We start from the raw sequence: 16,468 nt of genomic DNA, 5'->3' as shown, positions 1-16,468 counted from the left end.
GGGCCAGTGAAGGAATGGAGCTTTGAGGCTTTGACTTGAAGCTTCAACGAGAAGAGGCAGATAGCGAGCTTGCTCCCAGTTGGGCTTTACAATGTCTCCTGAGATGGTGATGTGCCTCTCATGTGAGATGTGGCAGTCTTGGGGAACTCTCCTCTCTCGCAGAGTCACATCTGCCAGAAGTGCATGCAGCTAGGCCATACAGAAGACCATGTAAGGAATCTGGAGCAGCAGCTGGATGACTTTCGACTCAAGGGAGAATGAGGCAGTCGTAGATGAGAGCTACAGGGAGGTAGTCACACCTAGGCTGCCAGAAGCAGGTTGTTGGGTGACAGTGTAAGAGGGAAAGCAAAGGTGAGTAGGCAGGTAGTGCAGAGCACCCCTGTAGCCATTCCCCTGAATAATAAGTATACCATCATAGATACTGTTGGTGGGGATGACCGACCAGGGGTGAGCCATGGTGGCAGGGCCTCCGGCTCTGAGCCTGACCCTGTGGTGTAGAAATGTGGGATGGAGAAGAGCAGAGCTGTCATCATTGGGGACTCTGTAGTCAGGGGAGCAGACAGGAGATTTTGTGGACGTGAGAAGGACACCCGCATAGTTTGTTACCTCCCAGGTACCAGGGTCCTGGATGTCTCTGACCGGGTGCATGACATCCTGGTACAAGAGGGAAAACAACCAGAAGTTGTGATACACGAGGAAATCTGCAGATGCTGGAAATTCAAGCAACACACACAAAATGCTGGTGGAACACAGCAGGCCAGGCAGCATCTATAAGGAGAAGCACTGTCAACGTTTCGGGCCGAGACCGTTCGTCAGGACTAACTGAAAGGAAAGATAGTAAGAAATTTGAAAGTAGGAGGGGGAGGGGAAAATGCAAAATGATAAAAGACCCGGAGGGGGTAGGGTGAAGCTGAGAGCCGGAAAGGTGATTGGCAAAAGGGATACGGAGCTGGAGAAGGGAAAGGATCATGGGACGGGAGGCCTAGGGAGGGGGGGGAAAAACTAAATATATCAGGGATGGGGTCCCCTTCTTACCCCATCCCTGATATATTTAGTTTTTCTCCCCCCTCCTTTTTTTTCTTTCTCTCTTTCTGCCCATCACTCTGCCTGTTCTCCATCTCCCTCTGGTGCTCCCCTCCCCCTTTCTTTCTCTCTAGGCCTCCCGTCCCATGATCCTTTCCCTTCTCCAGCTCTGTATCCCTTTTGCCAATCACCTTTCTGGCTCTCAGCTTCACCCCACCCCCTCCGGTCTTCTCCTATCATTTCACATTTTCCCCTCCCCCTCCTACTTTCAAATCTCTACTATCTTTCTGTTAGTCCTGACGAAGGGTCTCAGCCCGAAATGTCGACAGTGCTTCTTCTTATAGATGCTGCCTGGTCTGCTGTGTTCCAGCAGCATTTTATGTGTTTTGCAGAAGTTGTGATACACGTTGGTACCAACGACATAGGCAGGAAGAGGGATGGGGTCCTGAAGTGTGAGTTTCGGGAACTAGGCAGAAGGCTGAAGAACAGGACCTCAAGGGTGGCGTTCTCAGGATCGCTGCCAGTACTACGTGATAGTCATGTTAAGAATTGGAGGAGATGGCAGTTGAATGCATGGCTGAGGAGTTGGTGCAGGGCACAGAGTTTTAGATTTTTGGATGATTGGTTTCTCTTCTGGGGAAGGTGGGACCTGTACAGATTGGATGGGTTGCACCTGAACTCGAGGGGGAGCAATATCCTTGCTGGTAGGTTTGCTAGCATGGTTCAGGAGGGTTTAAACTAATTTGCAAGGGGGATGGGACCCAGAGCAATACAGCAGTGAAAGAAGTGCATGGAGTAAAGCCAGATCTAACGTATAGAGGGGCTTTGAGGAAAGAGGAGCAGAATAAAGGGTATAAAGGTAGTAAGATAGAAGGGCTAAAGTGTGTGAACTTCAATGCAAGAAGCATCAGGAACAAAGGTGATGAACTGAGAGCTTGGATACATACATGGAATTATGATGTAGTGGCCATTACAGAGACTTGGCTGGCACCAGGGCAGGAATGCATTCTCAATATTCCTGGATTTCAGTGCTTTAAAAGGGATAGAGAGGGGGGGAAAGGGAAGGAGGGGTGGCATTACTGGTCAGGAATACTATTACAGCTGCAGAAAGGGTGGGTAATGTAGCAGGATCATCTTTTGAGTCAGTATGGGTGGAAGTCAGGAACAGGAAGAGAGCAGTTACTCCACTGGGGGTATTCTGTAGGCCCCCTGATAGCAGCAGAGATACCGAGGAGCAGATTGGGAGGCAGATTTTGGAAAGGTGCAAAAATAACAGGGTTGTTATCATGGGTGACTTTAACTTCCCTAATATTGATTGGCTCCTGATTAGTTCCAATGGTTCAATGGGGCAGAGTTTGTTAAGTGTGTCCAAGATGAATTCCTGTCACAGTATGTTGACAGGCCGACTAGGGGGAATGCCATACTAGATCTAGTATTAGGTAACGAACTGGGTCATTTCACAGATCTCTCTGTGGGTGAGCATCTGGGGGACAGTGACCACCGCTCACTGGCCTTTAGCATTATCATGGAAAAGGATAGAATCAGTGAGGACAGGGAAATTTTGAATTGGGGAAGAGCAAATTATGAGGCTATAAGGCTAGAACTTGCAGGAGTGAATTGGGATGATGTTTTTGCAGGGAAATGTACTATGGCCATGTGGACGATGTTTTTTGCAGGATGTTAGGGATAAATTTGTTCCGGTGAGGAAGATAAAGAATGGTAGGGTGAAGGAACCATGGGTGACAAGTGAGGTGGAAAATCTAGTCAGGTGGAAGAAGGCAGCATACATGAGGTTTAGGAAGCAAGGATCAGATGAGTCTATTGAGGAATGTAGGGTAACAAGAAAGGAGCTTAAGAAGGGGTGAGGAGAGCAAGAAGGGGGCATGAGAAGGCCTTGGCGAGTAGGGTAAAGGAAAACCCCAAGGCATTCTTCAATTATGTGAAGAACAAAAGGATGACGGGAGTGAAGGTAGGACCAATTAGAGGTAAAGGTGGGAAGATGTGCCTGGAGGCTGTGGAAGTGAGCGAGGTCCTCAATGAATACTTCTCTTCGGCATATAGATGAAGGTAGTGCAGTGGATGTGATCTACATGGATTTTAGTAAGGCATTTGACAAGGTTCCACACGGTAGGGTTATTCAGAAAGTCAGAAGGCATGGGATCCAGGTGGATTCAGAATTGGCTTGCCTGCAGAAAGCCAATGGTCATGGTAGAGGGAGTACATTCAGATTGGAGGGTTGTAACTAGTAGTGTCCCACAAGGATCTGTTCTGGGACCTCCACTTTTCGTGATTTCTATTAACGACCTGGATGTTGGGGTAGAAGGGTGGGATGGCAAGTTTGCAGACGACACAAGGTTTGGTGATGTTGTGGATAGTGTAGAGGATTGTCGGAAGATTGCAGCATGATATTGATAGGATGCAGAAGTGGGCTAAGAAGTGGCAGATGGAGTTCAACCTCGAGAAGTGTGAGGTGGTACACTTTGGAAGGACAAAGTCCAAGGCAGAGTACAAAGTAAATGGCAGGATACTTGATAGTGTGGAGGAGCAGAGGGATCTGGTGGTGCATGTCCACAGATTCCTGAAAGTTGCCTCACAGGTAGATAGGGTAGTTAGGAAAGCTTATGGGATGTTAGCTTTCATAAGTCGAGGGATAGAGTTTAAGAATCGTGAGGTAATGATGCAGCTCTATAAAACTCTGGTTAGGCCACACTTGGAGTACAGTGTCCCGTTCTGATCGCCTCACTATAGGAAAGATGTGGAAGCATTTGGTAAGGGTACAGAAGAGATTTACCAGGATGCTGCCTGGTTTAGAGAGTATGGATTATGAACAGAGATTGAGGGAGCTAGGGCTTTACTCTTTGGAGAGAAGGAGGATGAGAGGAGACGTGATAGAGGTATACAAGATATTAAGAGGAATAGATAGAGTGGACAGCCAGCGCCTCTTCCCCAGGGCACCATTGCTCAATACAAGAGGTCATGGCTTTAAGGTGAGGGGTGGGAAGTTCAAGGGGGATATTAGGTTTTTCACTCAGAGAGTGGTTAGTGCGTGGAATGCACTGCCTGAGTCAGTGGTGGAGGCAGATACACTAGTGAAATTAAAGAGACTGCTAGACAGGTATCTGAAGGAATTTAAGGTGGGGGGTTATACGGGAGGCAGGGTAAAAGTGTTGGCACAACATTGTGGGCCGAAGGACCTGTTCTGTGCTGTACTATTGTATGTTCTATAAATTTTAGTTGGTTCTTCATGGAACTCCACATATTAGAAAAACATGATTTCACCTTTCTGAACCCATGCTGGCTTTTTGCTAATGTGCCTGTTCTTATCAACTGTTTTTTCCTCTTCCTCTTTATTATTGTTTCCATTATCTTACTTGCGATACCCGGTAAGCTTACTTGTTATAGTTACCAGGGTCAGTGCGGTCACCCTACTTAGATACCAGGAGTTAGCCTGTTTCCAATCCTTAGGGATTTCACCAGTCCATCAGACATAGGAGCAGTATTAGGCCATCTGGCCCACTGCATCTGCTCTGCCATTCAATCATGGCCGATCCTTTTTATTCCCCCTCCTCAGCCCCACTTTCCGGCCCTCTCCCAGTAACCTTTGATGCCGTGGCCAATCAAGAACCTATCAAGCTCTACCTTAAATGCACCCAACGATCTGGCCTCCACAGCTGTCCGTAGTAATTAATTTTTTTCAAATGTATTTATTATTATTATTCAAACATAGCACAAGTACATTGAAGTAACAACACTTACAATGCCTCAAAAAAGAAGAAATTATCTTAAAGATTAAAAATTTTTGTGAATAAAAAAACTTACTAAGCAAAAAAAGTGAGGAAAATAAAAGAAACCCATTGGAGGTACAACCCGGAGCCATGCGTCATGCAAATAGCTTCTAAAAGTAAACATCAAACCACCAACAAGAAAAAAAGATATATCAAAAAAATTTACATTTAGATCATGGAGGAAATCTATCAGTTAATTGAAATGATAATAACAAGCAAATGAGCCCATCTCTTCTCAAAATCAAATAAAGGTTCAAAGGTTCGACTTCTAATTTTCTCCAAGCTAAGACACAGAATTAATTCCACAAATTTACCACCTTCTGGCTAAAGAAACTTCTCCACATCTCTGTTTTAAATGGACACCCCTCTATCCTCAGGCTGTGCTCTCTTTTCCTAAACTCCCTCACTATAGGAAATGTCCTTCTACATCTACCTTGTCTAGGCCTTCCAACATTTGAAAATTCCAGTGAGATCCCCTTCATCTTTCTAAATTCCAGGGAGTACAGACCCAGAGCTATCAAATGTTCCTTGTATTATAACCCTTTCATTCCCAGAATCATCCATGTAAACTTCTGAAACCTCTCCAGTGCCAGCACATCTTTTCTCAGATGAGGAGCCTAAAGCTATTCACAATACTCAAAGTGAGGCCTCAACAGTTCCTCTTAAAATGAATGACAACACCACATTTGCCTTCCTCAACACCGACTCCACCTGCAAGTTTTAGGGTGTTCTGCACAAGATCTCCCAAGTCCCTTTGCATCTTAGATTTTTGGATTTTCTCCCCATTTAGAAAATAGTTTGCACATTTAGTTCTACTACCAAAGTGCATGGCCATGTATTTTCCAACATTGTATTACATTTGCCACTTTCTCGTCCATTCTCCATTCTCTGTCTTTAAGACCTTCTGCAGCCTACCTGTTTCCTTTACACTTGCTTGGTATTAGACTTGCAAACTTGGCAACAAAGCCATCTATCCTATCATCTAAATCATTGAAGTACAGCATAAAAAGAAGTGCTCCCAATACCGATCCCAGCAGAACACCACTAGTCACTGGCAATCAACCAGAAAAGGATCCTTTTATTCTGACTTGCCGCCTTCTACCAATCAGCAAATGCTCTAACGTGGCAGTAACTTTCCTGTAATCACTGACTAGTCACTGACTTTTGAAAAATACATGTTAGGGGTTTGTATATACAGTACAATCCCAGACCTCTAAGTACCCTTGGGTGTTGACTGGCCCTGGAGATTTATTAACTTTCAATTTTTTCAGATGAAGTAGGACCTCTCTTTCTAAGATATCTAAGTCACTTAAAGCAGCCTTATTTTTGTATATTGGCATATTGCTAACATCTTCGCAGGTGAATATTTAGCAAAATATGAGAGTATCCGATATGTCCTCTACATAATTTAATACACTGCAATTATTCTTAATACACTAACTTCCTCCTTGAATGAAAATGATCCTCTCAGCATAACTCATTGTTTTCTGTTTCTGAGTGAATTCTACACCCAATCACACACCTTGCCTTGAATCCTTACCTTCTGCAATTTGATTATTAACCTCTCGTGTGGTACCTTGTCAAAAGCCTTCTGAAAGTCTAAGTAAATGACATCAGCCATTCTATTGTTACAAATTTTACTTGCCTCTGCATAGAACTCTAGCATATTAGTATGTTACGATCCAGCAACAATTAATATATAATTGAGACAGGTTTTTTATAACAAATAAAACATTTATTAAACACTGCTTTAAAAAAAAACCCAAAAGTAAACAAACGATTAACTTAACAGGAAGTCGGCTGCTATACGGCAGCTCAAACAGTTCTTAAGGCGAGAAATGCGAACTCAGTTCTTTAAAGTAGTATTGCAAAAAGTCCAAAATGATTTACAGTCAGTTAGGAGAGACTTTCCTTGAAGTAATAAATTCTCTTTCATGACGTTACTGCTGCTCCCAGCCAAAGTATGCCTTGCCCGAAGGATTTATGATGAAGGAAATAAAACAGCTTAAAGGCACTGACCTTTCCTTGGCGAAACACTGCATCCAGCTCTTTCTGCTTTCAGAATGCAGGAGCTATCTTGGATACAGGTTACTAATTCCTTGTACGAAGATTAAATAAGGTCGAACCTGTTTCACCACCGACAGCACCAACTTTTCTCGATCTTTTGGGTTTTCTGAACTTCGATAAATCTTCACTCTCCGACTGGACTTTAACTGGCAGCGACTTTCAGAACTGCCGGCACAACGATTCTTACAATAGAAATTAAAACTCCACTTTTAAAACGAAACTGCTTCATAAAATCAAATACAGCAGCAGAACGGAGTCACTGATGAATTAAACCACGAACTGACCTGTGTCACAGGGAGGGATTCTCCGATACTCACGGGTACGTAACAAGTAAAATACAATTTCCCCTTTCTGAACCCATGCTGGTTTTCTGCTAATGTGCCTGTTCTTATCAGCTGCTTGTCCATCTCATTTTTTTTATTGTTTCCATTATCTTGTCTGTGATACACGTCTGGCTTACTGGTCTATCATTACCAGAGACAGTGTTATCACCCTTATATACTGGGACAACGTTAGCCCATTTCCCATCCTTCACTGACTTGTAAATAACATGGTAGGGGTTTTTGTATACAGTATAATCACAGCCCTCTCTAAGTATCCTTGGATATATGTTGACTGGTTATGGACATTTTCCTTCCACCTTTTCAGCTGAAGCAGGACCTCACTTTCAAAGATCTCAAAGTCACTTAAAAGAACCTTATTTTTCTCTACACTTTCAGGCATATTGCTAACATCTTCACAAAATATGAGTTAAGAGAAACTGCTGTCTCCTCTGCATGTTTTAACACCCACTATTATTCCTAATATACTAAACTTCCTCTGTGACATTTCTTATACTATTGAAGTATTGAAAAATTCTCTTGGGTCAATCTTTGCATTATCAGCAATATCTTCTCAACTTGCCTTTTGCCAATCTGAATTTCCCTCTTGACTGTAGCTCTTGTATTTTCATATGCCCTATTACTATTAGTAATAATCATTACTATTTTTTTCTTGTATTCATTATATAGCTGTTCTACTTGGAGCAGAAATAGATTTTCCTTTGTGATTCATTAGAAACGTAGAAATGTAGAAAACCTACAGCACATTACAGGCCCTTTGGCCCACAAAGTTGTGCTGAACACATCCCCACCTTAGAAATTACGAGGCTTACCGATAGCCCTCTATTTTACTAAGCTCCATGTACCTATCTAAAAGCCTCTTAAAAGACCCTATCATATCCACCTCCACCACCGTAGATGGTAGCCCATTCCATGCACTCACCACTCTGTGAGTAAAAAACTTACCCCTGAGATCTCCTCTGTACCTACTCCCCAGCACCTTAAACCTGGGTCCTCTCGTGGCAACCATTTCAGCCCTGGGAAAAAGCCTCTGACTATCCACATGATCAGTGCCTCTCATCATCTTATGCACCTCTATCAGGTCACCTCTCATCCTGCTTCGCTCCAAGGAGAAAAGGCCGAGTTCACTTAACCTATTCTCATAAGGCATGCTCCCCAATCCAGGCAACATCCTTGTAAATCTCCTCTGCACCCTTTCTTTGGCTTCCACATCCTTCCTGTAGTGATGAGACCTGAACTGAGCACAGTATTCCAAGTGGGGTCTGACCAGGGTCCTGTATAGTTGCAACATTACCTCTCGGCTCCTAAATTCATTTCCATGATTGATGAAGGCCAATACACCATATGCCTTCGTAACCACAGAGTCAACCTGCGCAGCTGCTTTGAGCGTCCTATGGACCTGGACCCCAAGATCCCTCTGATCCTCCACACTGCCAAGAGTCTTACCATTAATACTATATTCTGCCGTCATATTTGACGTACCAAAATTAACCACTTCACACTTATGTGGATTGAACTCCATCTGCCACTTCTCAGCTCAGTTTTGCAACCTATCAATGTCCTGCAGTAACCTCTGACAGCCCTCCACACTATCCACAACACCTCCAACCTTTGTGTCCTTTTAGCAAGTCTTATCCTCTTGCTCTTCACATACTTGTAGAATGCCTTGTGTTTTTCCTTAATTCTGCCTGCCAAGGCCTTCTCATGGCCCCTTCTGGCTCTCTTAATTTCCTTCTTAAGCTCCTTCCCATAAGCCTTATAACCTTCTAGATCTCTAACGTTACCTAGCTCTCTGAACTTTTTGTAAGCTTTTCTTTTCTTCTTGACTAGATATATCACAGCCTTTGTACACCACGGTACTTCCCTGTCTCATTGGAATGTACCTATACGGAGCTCTGCCCAAATATCCCCTTAATATTTGCCACATTTCTTTTTGTAATTTATGTTTTTATTGAAGTTCATCATCAAACAAACATTTCCATAAGATGTATTTCAGACATTGTACATATATATCATATATATATCACAAATCTCCACAAAGTTTTTATCAGAGGTATACATTTATAGAAAAGAGTGGAAAGAAAAAAAACTAACAAAAGGAAAGAAATATGTACAAGTAGGGAGTGATCTTTCTTTTTTACAACAGATTCATTGTTTTGTGAGAATAAAATCAGGCCTATGAGGCATTATGTAGTTAAACCATTTTTCCCAGTATGAATCAAATTGTTCCAGCTTATGATTAACAGACGCTGTTATCTTCTCCATTTTGTAAATGTCCATTGTAATTTCCATCGACGTATTTAAAGTTGGGCTCTCCTGTGATAACCATTTCCTACTAAGAGTCTTTTAACCAGCCACCAACAATAGGTTCACTAAATACTTATCTGTTTTCAACACATTTAAAGATGTCTCGTAGAGCATTGTGTATCCCCCTCCAATACTTTTTGATAACAGGGCAGTCCCAAAAAATATGATAATGATTTGCATTTTGATTTCCATAATTTCTCCAGCAAACAGGGAAGTTACTATCATAATGGGATTTCTGAGAGGGTATATTTGCCACATTTCTTGCGTACTTTTCACTGAGAGCATCTGTTTCCAATTTAAGCCTCCAATTTTCTGCCTGATAGCCTCATAAATCCCCTTTCTCCAATTAAACACTTGTCTAACTTGTCTGTTCCTATCTCTCTCCAATGCGATTGTAAAGAAGATAGAATTATGATTACTATCTCATAAGGGAGAATGATGCAGTCATAGATGAGAGCTACAGGGAGGTAGTCACACCTAGGCTGCAGGAAGCAGGTCGTTGGGTGACAGTCCGAGGGGGGGAAAGCGCTATAAGGCTAGAACTTGCAGGAGTGAATTGGGATGATGTTTTTGCAGGGAATTGTACTATGGACATGTGGTTGATGTTTAGGGATCTCTTGCAGAATGCTAGGGATTAATTTGTCCTGGTGAGGAAAATAAAGAATGGTAGGGTGAAGGAACCATGGGTGACAAGTGAAGTGGAAAATCTAGTCAGGTGGAAGAAGGCAGCATACATGAGGTTTAGGAAGCAAGGATCAGATGGGTCTATTGAGGAATATAGGGTAGCAAGAAAGGAGCTTAAGAAGGGGCTGAGAAGAGCAAGAAGGGGGCATGAGAAGGCCTTGGCAAGTAGGGTAAAGGAAAACCCCAAGACATTCTTCAATTATGTGAAGAACAAAAAGATGACAGGAGTGAAGGTAGGACCGATTAGAGACAAAAGTGGGAAGATGTGCCTGGAGGCTGTGGAAGTGAGCGAGGTCCTCAATGAATACTTTTCTTCAGTATTCACCACTGAGAGGGAACTTGATGACGGTGAGGACAATATGAGTGAGGTTGATGTTCTGGAGCATGTTGATGTTAAGGGAGAGGAGGTTTTGGAGTTGTTGAAGTACACTAGGACGGATAAGTCCCCGGGGCCTGACGGAATATTCCCCAGGCTGCTCCATGAGGCAAGGGAAGAGATTGCTGAACCTCTGGCTAGGATTTTTATGTCCTCGTTGTCCACGGGAATGGTACCGGAGGATTGGAGGGAGGCGAATGTTGTCCCTTTTTTCAAAAAGGGTAGTAGGGATAGTCCAGCTAATTATAGACCAGTGAGCCTTACGTCTGTGGTGGGAAAGCTGTTGGAAAAGGTTCTTAGAGATTGGACCTATGGACATTCAGAGAGTCATGGTCTGATCAGGGAAAGTCAGCATGGCTTTGTGAAGGGCAGATTGTGCCTAACAAGCCTGATAGAGTTCTTTGAGGAGGTGACCAGGCATATAGATGAAGGTAGTGCAGTGGATGTGATCTACATGAATTTTAGTAAGGCATTTGACAAGGTTCCACACGGTAGGCTTATTCAGAAAGTCAGAAGGCATGGGATCCAGGGAAGTTTGGCCAGGTGGATTCAGAATTGGCTTACCTGCAGAAGGCAGAGGATTGTGGTGGAGGGAGTACATTCAGATTGGAGGGTTGTGACTAGTGGTGTCCCACAAGGATCTGTTCTAGGACCTCTACTTTTTGTGATTTTTATTAACGACCTGGATGTGGGGGTAGAAGGGTGGGTTGGCAAGTTTGCAGATGACACAAAGGCTGGTGGTGTTGTAGATAGTGTAGAGGATTGTCGAATATTACAGAGAGACATTGATAGGATGCAGAAGTGGGCTGAGAAGTGGCAGGTGGAGTTCAACCCGGAGAAGTGTGAAGTGGTACACTTTGGAAGGACAAACTCCAAGGCAGAGTACAAAGTAAATGGCAGGATACTTGGTAGTGTGGAGGAGCAGAGGGATCTGGGGGTGCATGTCCACAGATCCCTGAAAGTTGCCTCACAGGGAGATAGGGTAGTTAAGAAAGCTTATGGGGTGTTAGCTTTCATAAGTCGAGGGATAGAGTTTAAGAGACGCGATGTAATGATGCAGCTCTATAAAACTCTTGTTAGGCCACACTTGGAGTACTGTGTCCAGTTCTGGTTGCCTCAGTATAGGAAGGATGTGGAAGCATTGGAAAGGGTACAGAGGAGATTTACCAGGATGCTGTCTGGTTGAGAGAGTATGGATTATGATCAGAGATTAAGGGAGCTAGGGCTTTACTCTTTGGAGAGAAGGAGGATGAGAGGAGACATGATAAAGGTGTACAAAATATTAAGAGGAATTGACAGAGTGGACAGCCAGCGCCTCTTCCCCAGGGCACCACTGCTCAGTACAAGAGGACATGGCTTTAAGGTAAGGGGAGAGAAGTTCAAGGGGGATATTAGGGGAAGGTTTTTCACGCAGAGAGTGGTTGGTGCGTGGAATGCACTGCCTGAGTCAGTGGTGGAAACAGGTACACTAGTGAAGTTTAAGAGACTACTAGACAGGTATATGGAGGAATTTAAGGTGGGGGGTTATATGGGAGGCAGGGTTTGAGAGTCAGCACAACATATCGGCCAAAGGGCCTGTAATGTGCTGTACTATTCTATGTTCTATGTTCTAAACATTTTCCCACTGAGAGATCTGACACCTGAATAGGTTCGTTTCCAAATACCAAATCAAGATCAGCCTTTCCTCTTGTAGGCTTATCTACATATCGTGTCAAGAAACCTTCCTGAACATACCTAACAAACTCCACCCCATCAAACTCTTTGCTCTAGGGAGATGCCAGTCGATATTTGGGAAATTGAAATCTCCCATCACGCCAACTCTGTTATTAGTACATCTTTCCAGGATCTGTTTCCCTATCTGCTCCTTGATATCCCTGTTACTATTGGACGGCCTATAAAAAAAACCCAATTATTGACCCCTTCCTGTTCCTAACCTCCACCCACAGAGATTCCATAGACAATCCCTCTGTGGTGTCCACTTTTTCTGCAGTGTGACACTGTCTCTGATCAACAGTGCCACACCCCCACCTCTTTTGCCTCCCTCACTGTCCTTTCTGAAACATTTAAAGCCTGGCACTTGAAGAAACCATTCCTGCCCCTGAGCCATCCAAGTCTCTGTAATGGCCACCACATCATATCTACAAGTATCTGGGAGTACAGTTAGACGAGAAGCTAGACTGGACTGCCAACACAGATGCCTTGTGCAGGAAGGCACAGAGTCGACTGTACTTCCTAAGAAGGTTGGCGTCATTCAATGTCTGTAGTGAGATGCTGAAGATGTTCTATAGGTCAGTTGTGGAGAGCGCCCTCTTCTTTGTGGTGGCATGTTGGGGAGGAAGCATTAAGAAGAGGGACGCCTCACGTCTTAATAAGCTGGTAAGGAAGGCGGGCTCTGTCGTGGGCAAAGTACTGGAGAGTTTAACATCGGTAGCTGAGCGAAGGGCGCTGAGTAGGCTACGGTCAATTATGGATAACTCTGAACATCCTCTACATAGCACCATCCAGAGACAGAAGCAGTTTCAGCGACAGGTTACTATTGATGCAATGCTCCTCAGACAGGATGAAGAGGTCAATACTCCCCAATGCCATTAGGCTTTACAATTCAACCGCCAGGAGTAAGATATGTTAAAGTGCCGGGGTTGATTGTATTTAATGTATTTAAGTAAACTACTTAAGAACTTTTTAAAAGCTATTATTAATGCTTTTTGAGATAGTGATTTAGATGCATATCATATTCTTTACTGAGTTAAGTATTGTATGTAATTAGTTTTGCTACAACAAGTGTATGGGACGTTGGAAAAAAAAGTTGAATTTCCCCATGGGGATGAATAAAGTATCTATCTATCTATCTATCTATCTATCTATCTATCTATCTATCTATCTATCTATCTCCAAGTACTGCTCCACGCTCTAAGCTCATCCGCTTTGTTCACAACACTCCTTGCATTAAAATAGGCACATCTCAAGGCTTTCAGTCTGAGCACGTCCCTTCTCTGTCACCTGCCTATCCCTCCCTCTTGCACTGTCTACAAGCTTTCTCTATCTGTGAGCTAACCTCCTCTTCCCCAGTCTCTTCAGTTCAGTTCCCACCCCCCAAGAATTCTAGTTTAAACTCTCCCCAGTACCTTTAGCAAACCTCCCTGCCAGTATATTGGTTCCCCTGGATTCAAGTGCAACCCGTCCTTTTTGTACAGGTCACACCTGCCCCAAAAGAGGTCCCAATGATCCAGAAATCTGAATCCCTGCCCCCTGCTCCAATCCCTCAGCCACGCATTTATCCTCCACCTCATCCTATTCCTATACTCACAGTTGCGTGGCACAGGCAGTAATCCCAAGGTTACTACCTTTGCGGTCCTGTTTCTCAACTTCCTTCCTAACTCCCTGTAGTCTCTTTTCAGAACCCCTTTTCCTACCTATGTCATTGTTATCAATATGTACCACGACCTCTGGCTGTTCTCCCTCCCACCGCAGGATATCTTGGGCGCGATCCAAAACATCCGGGACCCTGGCACCTGGGAGCCAAACTACCATCGGAGTTTCTTTCCTGCGTCCACAGAATCGCCTGTCTGACCCTCTAACTATAGAGTCCCCTATCACTACTTCCTTCCCCTTCCCTACCCAAAGCCCTACCACTCTGCTGCCCACTCTGATGCTGTCTGCTGGATATGGCTGCCTTGTGTTAAAACCTTTCGAGCTCTACTGGCTGACGTCATGCACCTGCGCAGTCTCACCACTCTTTAACCCGAGTAGTAAAAAAACCCTCCCTTCGCTCCGAAAAATCTGCAGTTTACTTACAGCCTTCTTGCTTCGAATTACTGGATGTCTGGATGTCCTTGATGCAGTACAATACAAAGCAAAAAGTCTGATTGAATGTTCATTAAAATTTTATAAATGAAAATAAAGTGCTGGGAACAATCAGCAGATTGGGCAGCACCTAATGAAAGAGAAACGGGTTAGTGTTTCAGATTCAAGGGGTTTTCTCGAAGAAAAGAGAGAATTTCAGTGTTATTTTGTAGTTAGGGTGTGGGTCAGTTTGGGTACCGTGTAGATCCCAAAGGTAATGCTAAGGCTGCAATGAGAATAAATGCAAAGCAACACACACAAGATGCTGCAGGAACTCAGGCAGTCATGCAGCATCAATGGAAATTAATAAATAGTCGATGATTTGGGCCAAGACCCTTCTTCAGGAGTGGAAAGGAAGGGGAAGATGCCAGAATGAAAAGGTACTGAGAGGGGAAGGAGGATAGCTAGATGAGAATAAACTGTTGATCTTGTCTATCTCTGCATCCCCCACTCGTTTTGCAATTTAAAACTTTATGCTCGCTTGCTCTTAGTTCAGGCAAGGAGTCTTAAAACAAAAAAGTTAATTATTTTTATCCCACAGATGTTCCCAGCATTTTTTGGTTTTAGAGTTTCAGTATCTATCATTCTTCTGAATTTTAAAGATAAAGATTAGCTTTTTTGTTACATATACATCAAAACATACCATAAAATGTGTCATTTGTGTTAAACCAGATCAGTGAGGACTATGCTGAGCCATGCTTCTGGCATGCTCGCTATTGACGAACCTTAACCATACATCTGGTACCACAGCACCTGGTGGAAACCTTTGCGTTCACGAGGAGAATGTACCTTCTCCTTGCAGACAGCATTGGGGTTCTTACAGATAGCACAGTTAATGTTTGAACTAACTGCTACACTACCATGTCTATAAATGTCTTTTATCCAATTGTTTTCTATTTCCATAGAGATAAGCTATACCAATTCTATTTCTTTATTTCTTTTTAGTAATGGATTGTCATCTCTGTGAAACAATGTTGTTTATGAGAAATCTGGCCCTCAGAAACTCCAGATCTCCAAATCTACATTTACTTGTGACTGTAGACGCCACTCATACGTGATATAAATATTGGGTGGGGAAGAGATTGGAGTCATGGGAAGGAATAGGAGGGGATATTTTATGGCAGTTTTATTAGTGATGAAAAGGCAATTTTAGTTGGGATGCCTTTAATAATTTGCAGTGCACTAAATAACTTTGCATACAATCATTAAAACATCTGCATCATTAGTCACAATAAAGATCTAGTGAGTTCAATATTTTTGACTGTGCTGCTTCTAGTTGTATCACATCCAGTGTTTGCTTGAAGGTGGTTTGAGATGGAAAAAATCCCCAAGGAAATCCTGGACTTATAACAGGTTTTGTAACAATAGAATTGAAATAATCTGCATGTATTATTTAATCATTTTAACAACAGGAAAATCGTGAAGCTTTATCAAAAGAATTGGAAGAACTTCAACAAGAAAGGAATCAGTTGAAAGTAGAATTGGAAAAATACAAAGAATGTGATCCAGAAGTTGTAGAAGAAATAAGTGAGTAATTTGGTTCAATAATTGTAATCTGTTTCTGTGCAACCGCTATTCTGCTGCTCATATAGTGAAATTAACACTTCACAAACTTCTCAGAGTTTGCTGAAGCTAACATTATTTTTGACCAAATGATCTCATTCATTTAGTGGGTACCTGCAATGTTTGAATGGGGGTATCACAGGAGTACCTTTGCATGTGCCACTAATATAGTGTCAGTAACATTATCTTGTCCAGGAAGCACTTGCTAAGACCTCATCTTCAGAGAGTTTCAGAGAAGCCATGTTTGCTTTGGCCTCTCAAAGCACACTCAGGTGTTCTAGGCAGTCATCAATGAGACACTGAAAATTCTACAGCAATCAGACAACTCATGCCTTAACTATGAAAGGCAGTGTCATGGTTAGTGTCACAGATCACAATATGCTGCGAGCTAGAGCATTTCATTTTATATTTAAGGAGTTCTGTTATATACATAAATTTGAGAAAGGATCTTTTTCATAGAAGCTTTGGATGCATGTAAA

At 43.0% G+C, this 16,468-nt stretch overlaps 1 protein-coding gene across 6 annotated transcripts in view; it reads left to right on the top strand.

The window, feature by feature from the left end:
- mnd1 (meiotic nuclear divisions 1 homolog (S. cerevisiae)) overlaps window positions 1–16,468 on the top strand; it is a 173,048-nt gene that overhangs the window by 46,357 nt on the left and 110,223 nt on the right. For all 6 annotated transcript variants that reach the window (XR_012098672.1, XM_073043150.1, XM_073043154.1 and 3 more), the window contains one exon: window positions 15,839–15,953. Coding sequence is in view for 5 of the 6 variants with exons in the window: in XM_073043150.1 (XP_072899251.1) it covers window positions 15,839–15,953 (115 nt within the window). In the remaining variant the exon portion in view is untranslated. The remainder of the gene's footprint in view (window positions 1–15,838; window positions 15,954–16,468) is intronic.

This window comes from Hemitrygon akajei, chromosome 4, assembly GCF_048418815.1.
Source record: "Hemitrygon akajei chromosome 4, sHemAka1.3, whole genome shotgun sequence".
Classification (NCBI taxonomy): Eukaryota; Metazoa; Chordata; class Chondrichthyes; order Myliobatiformes; family Dasyatidae; genus Hemitrygon; species Hemitrygon akajei.
The sequence above is the reverse complement of the archived record's forward strand: the minus strand, read 5'-3'. Positions and strand labels throughout refer to the sequence as shown.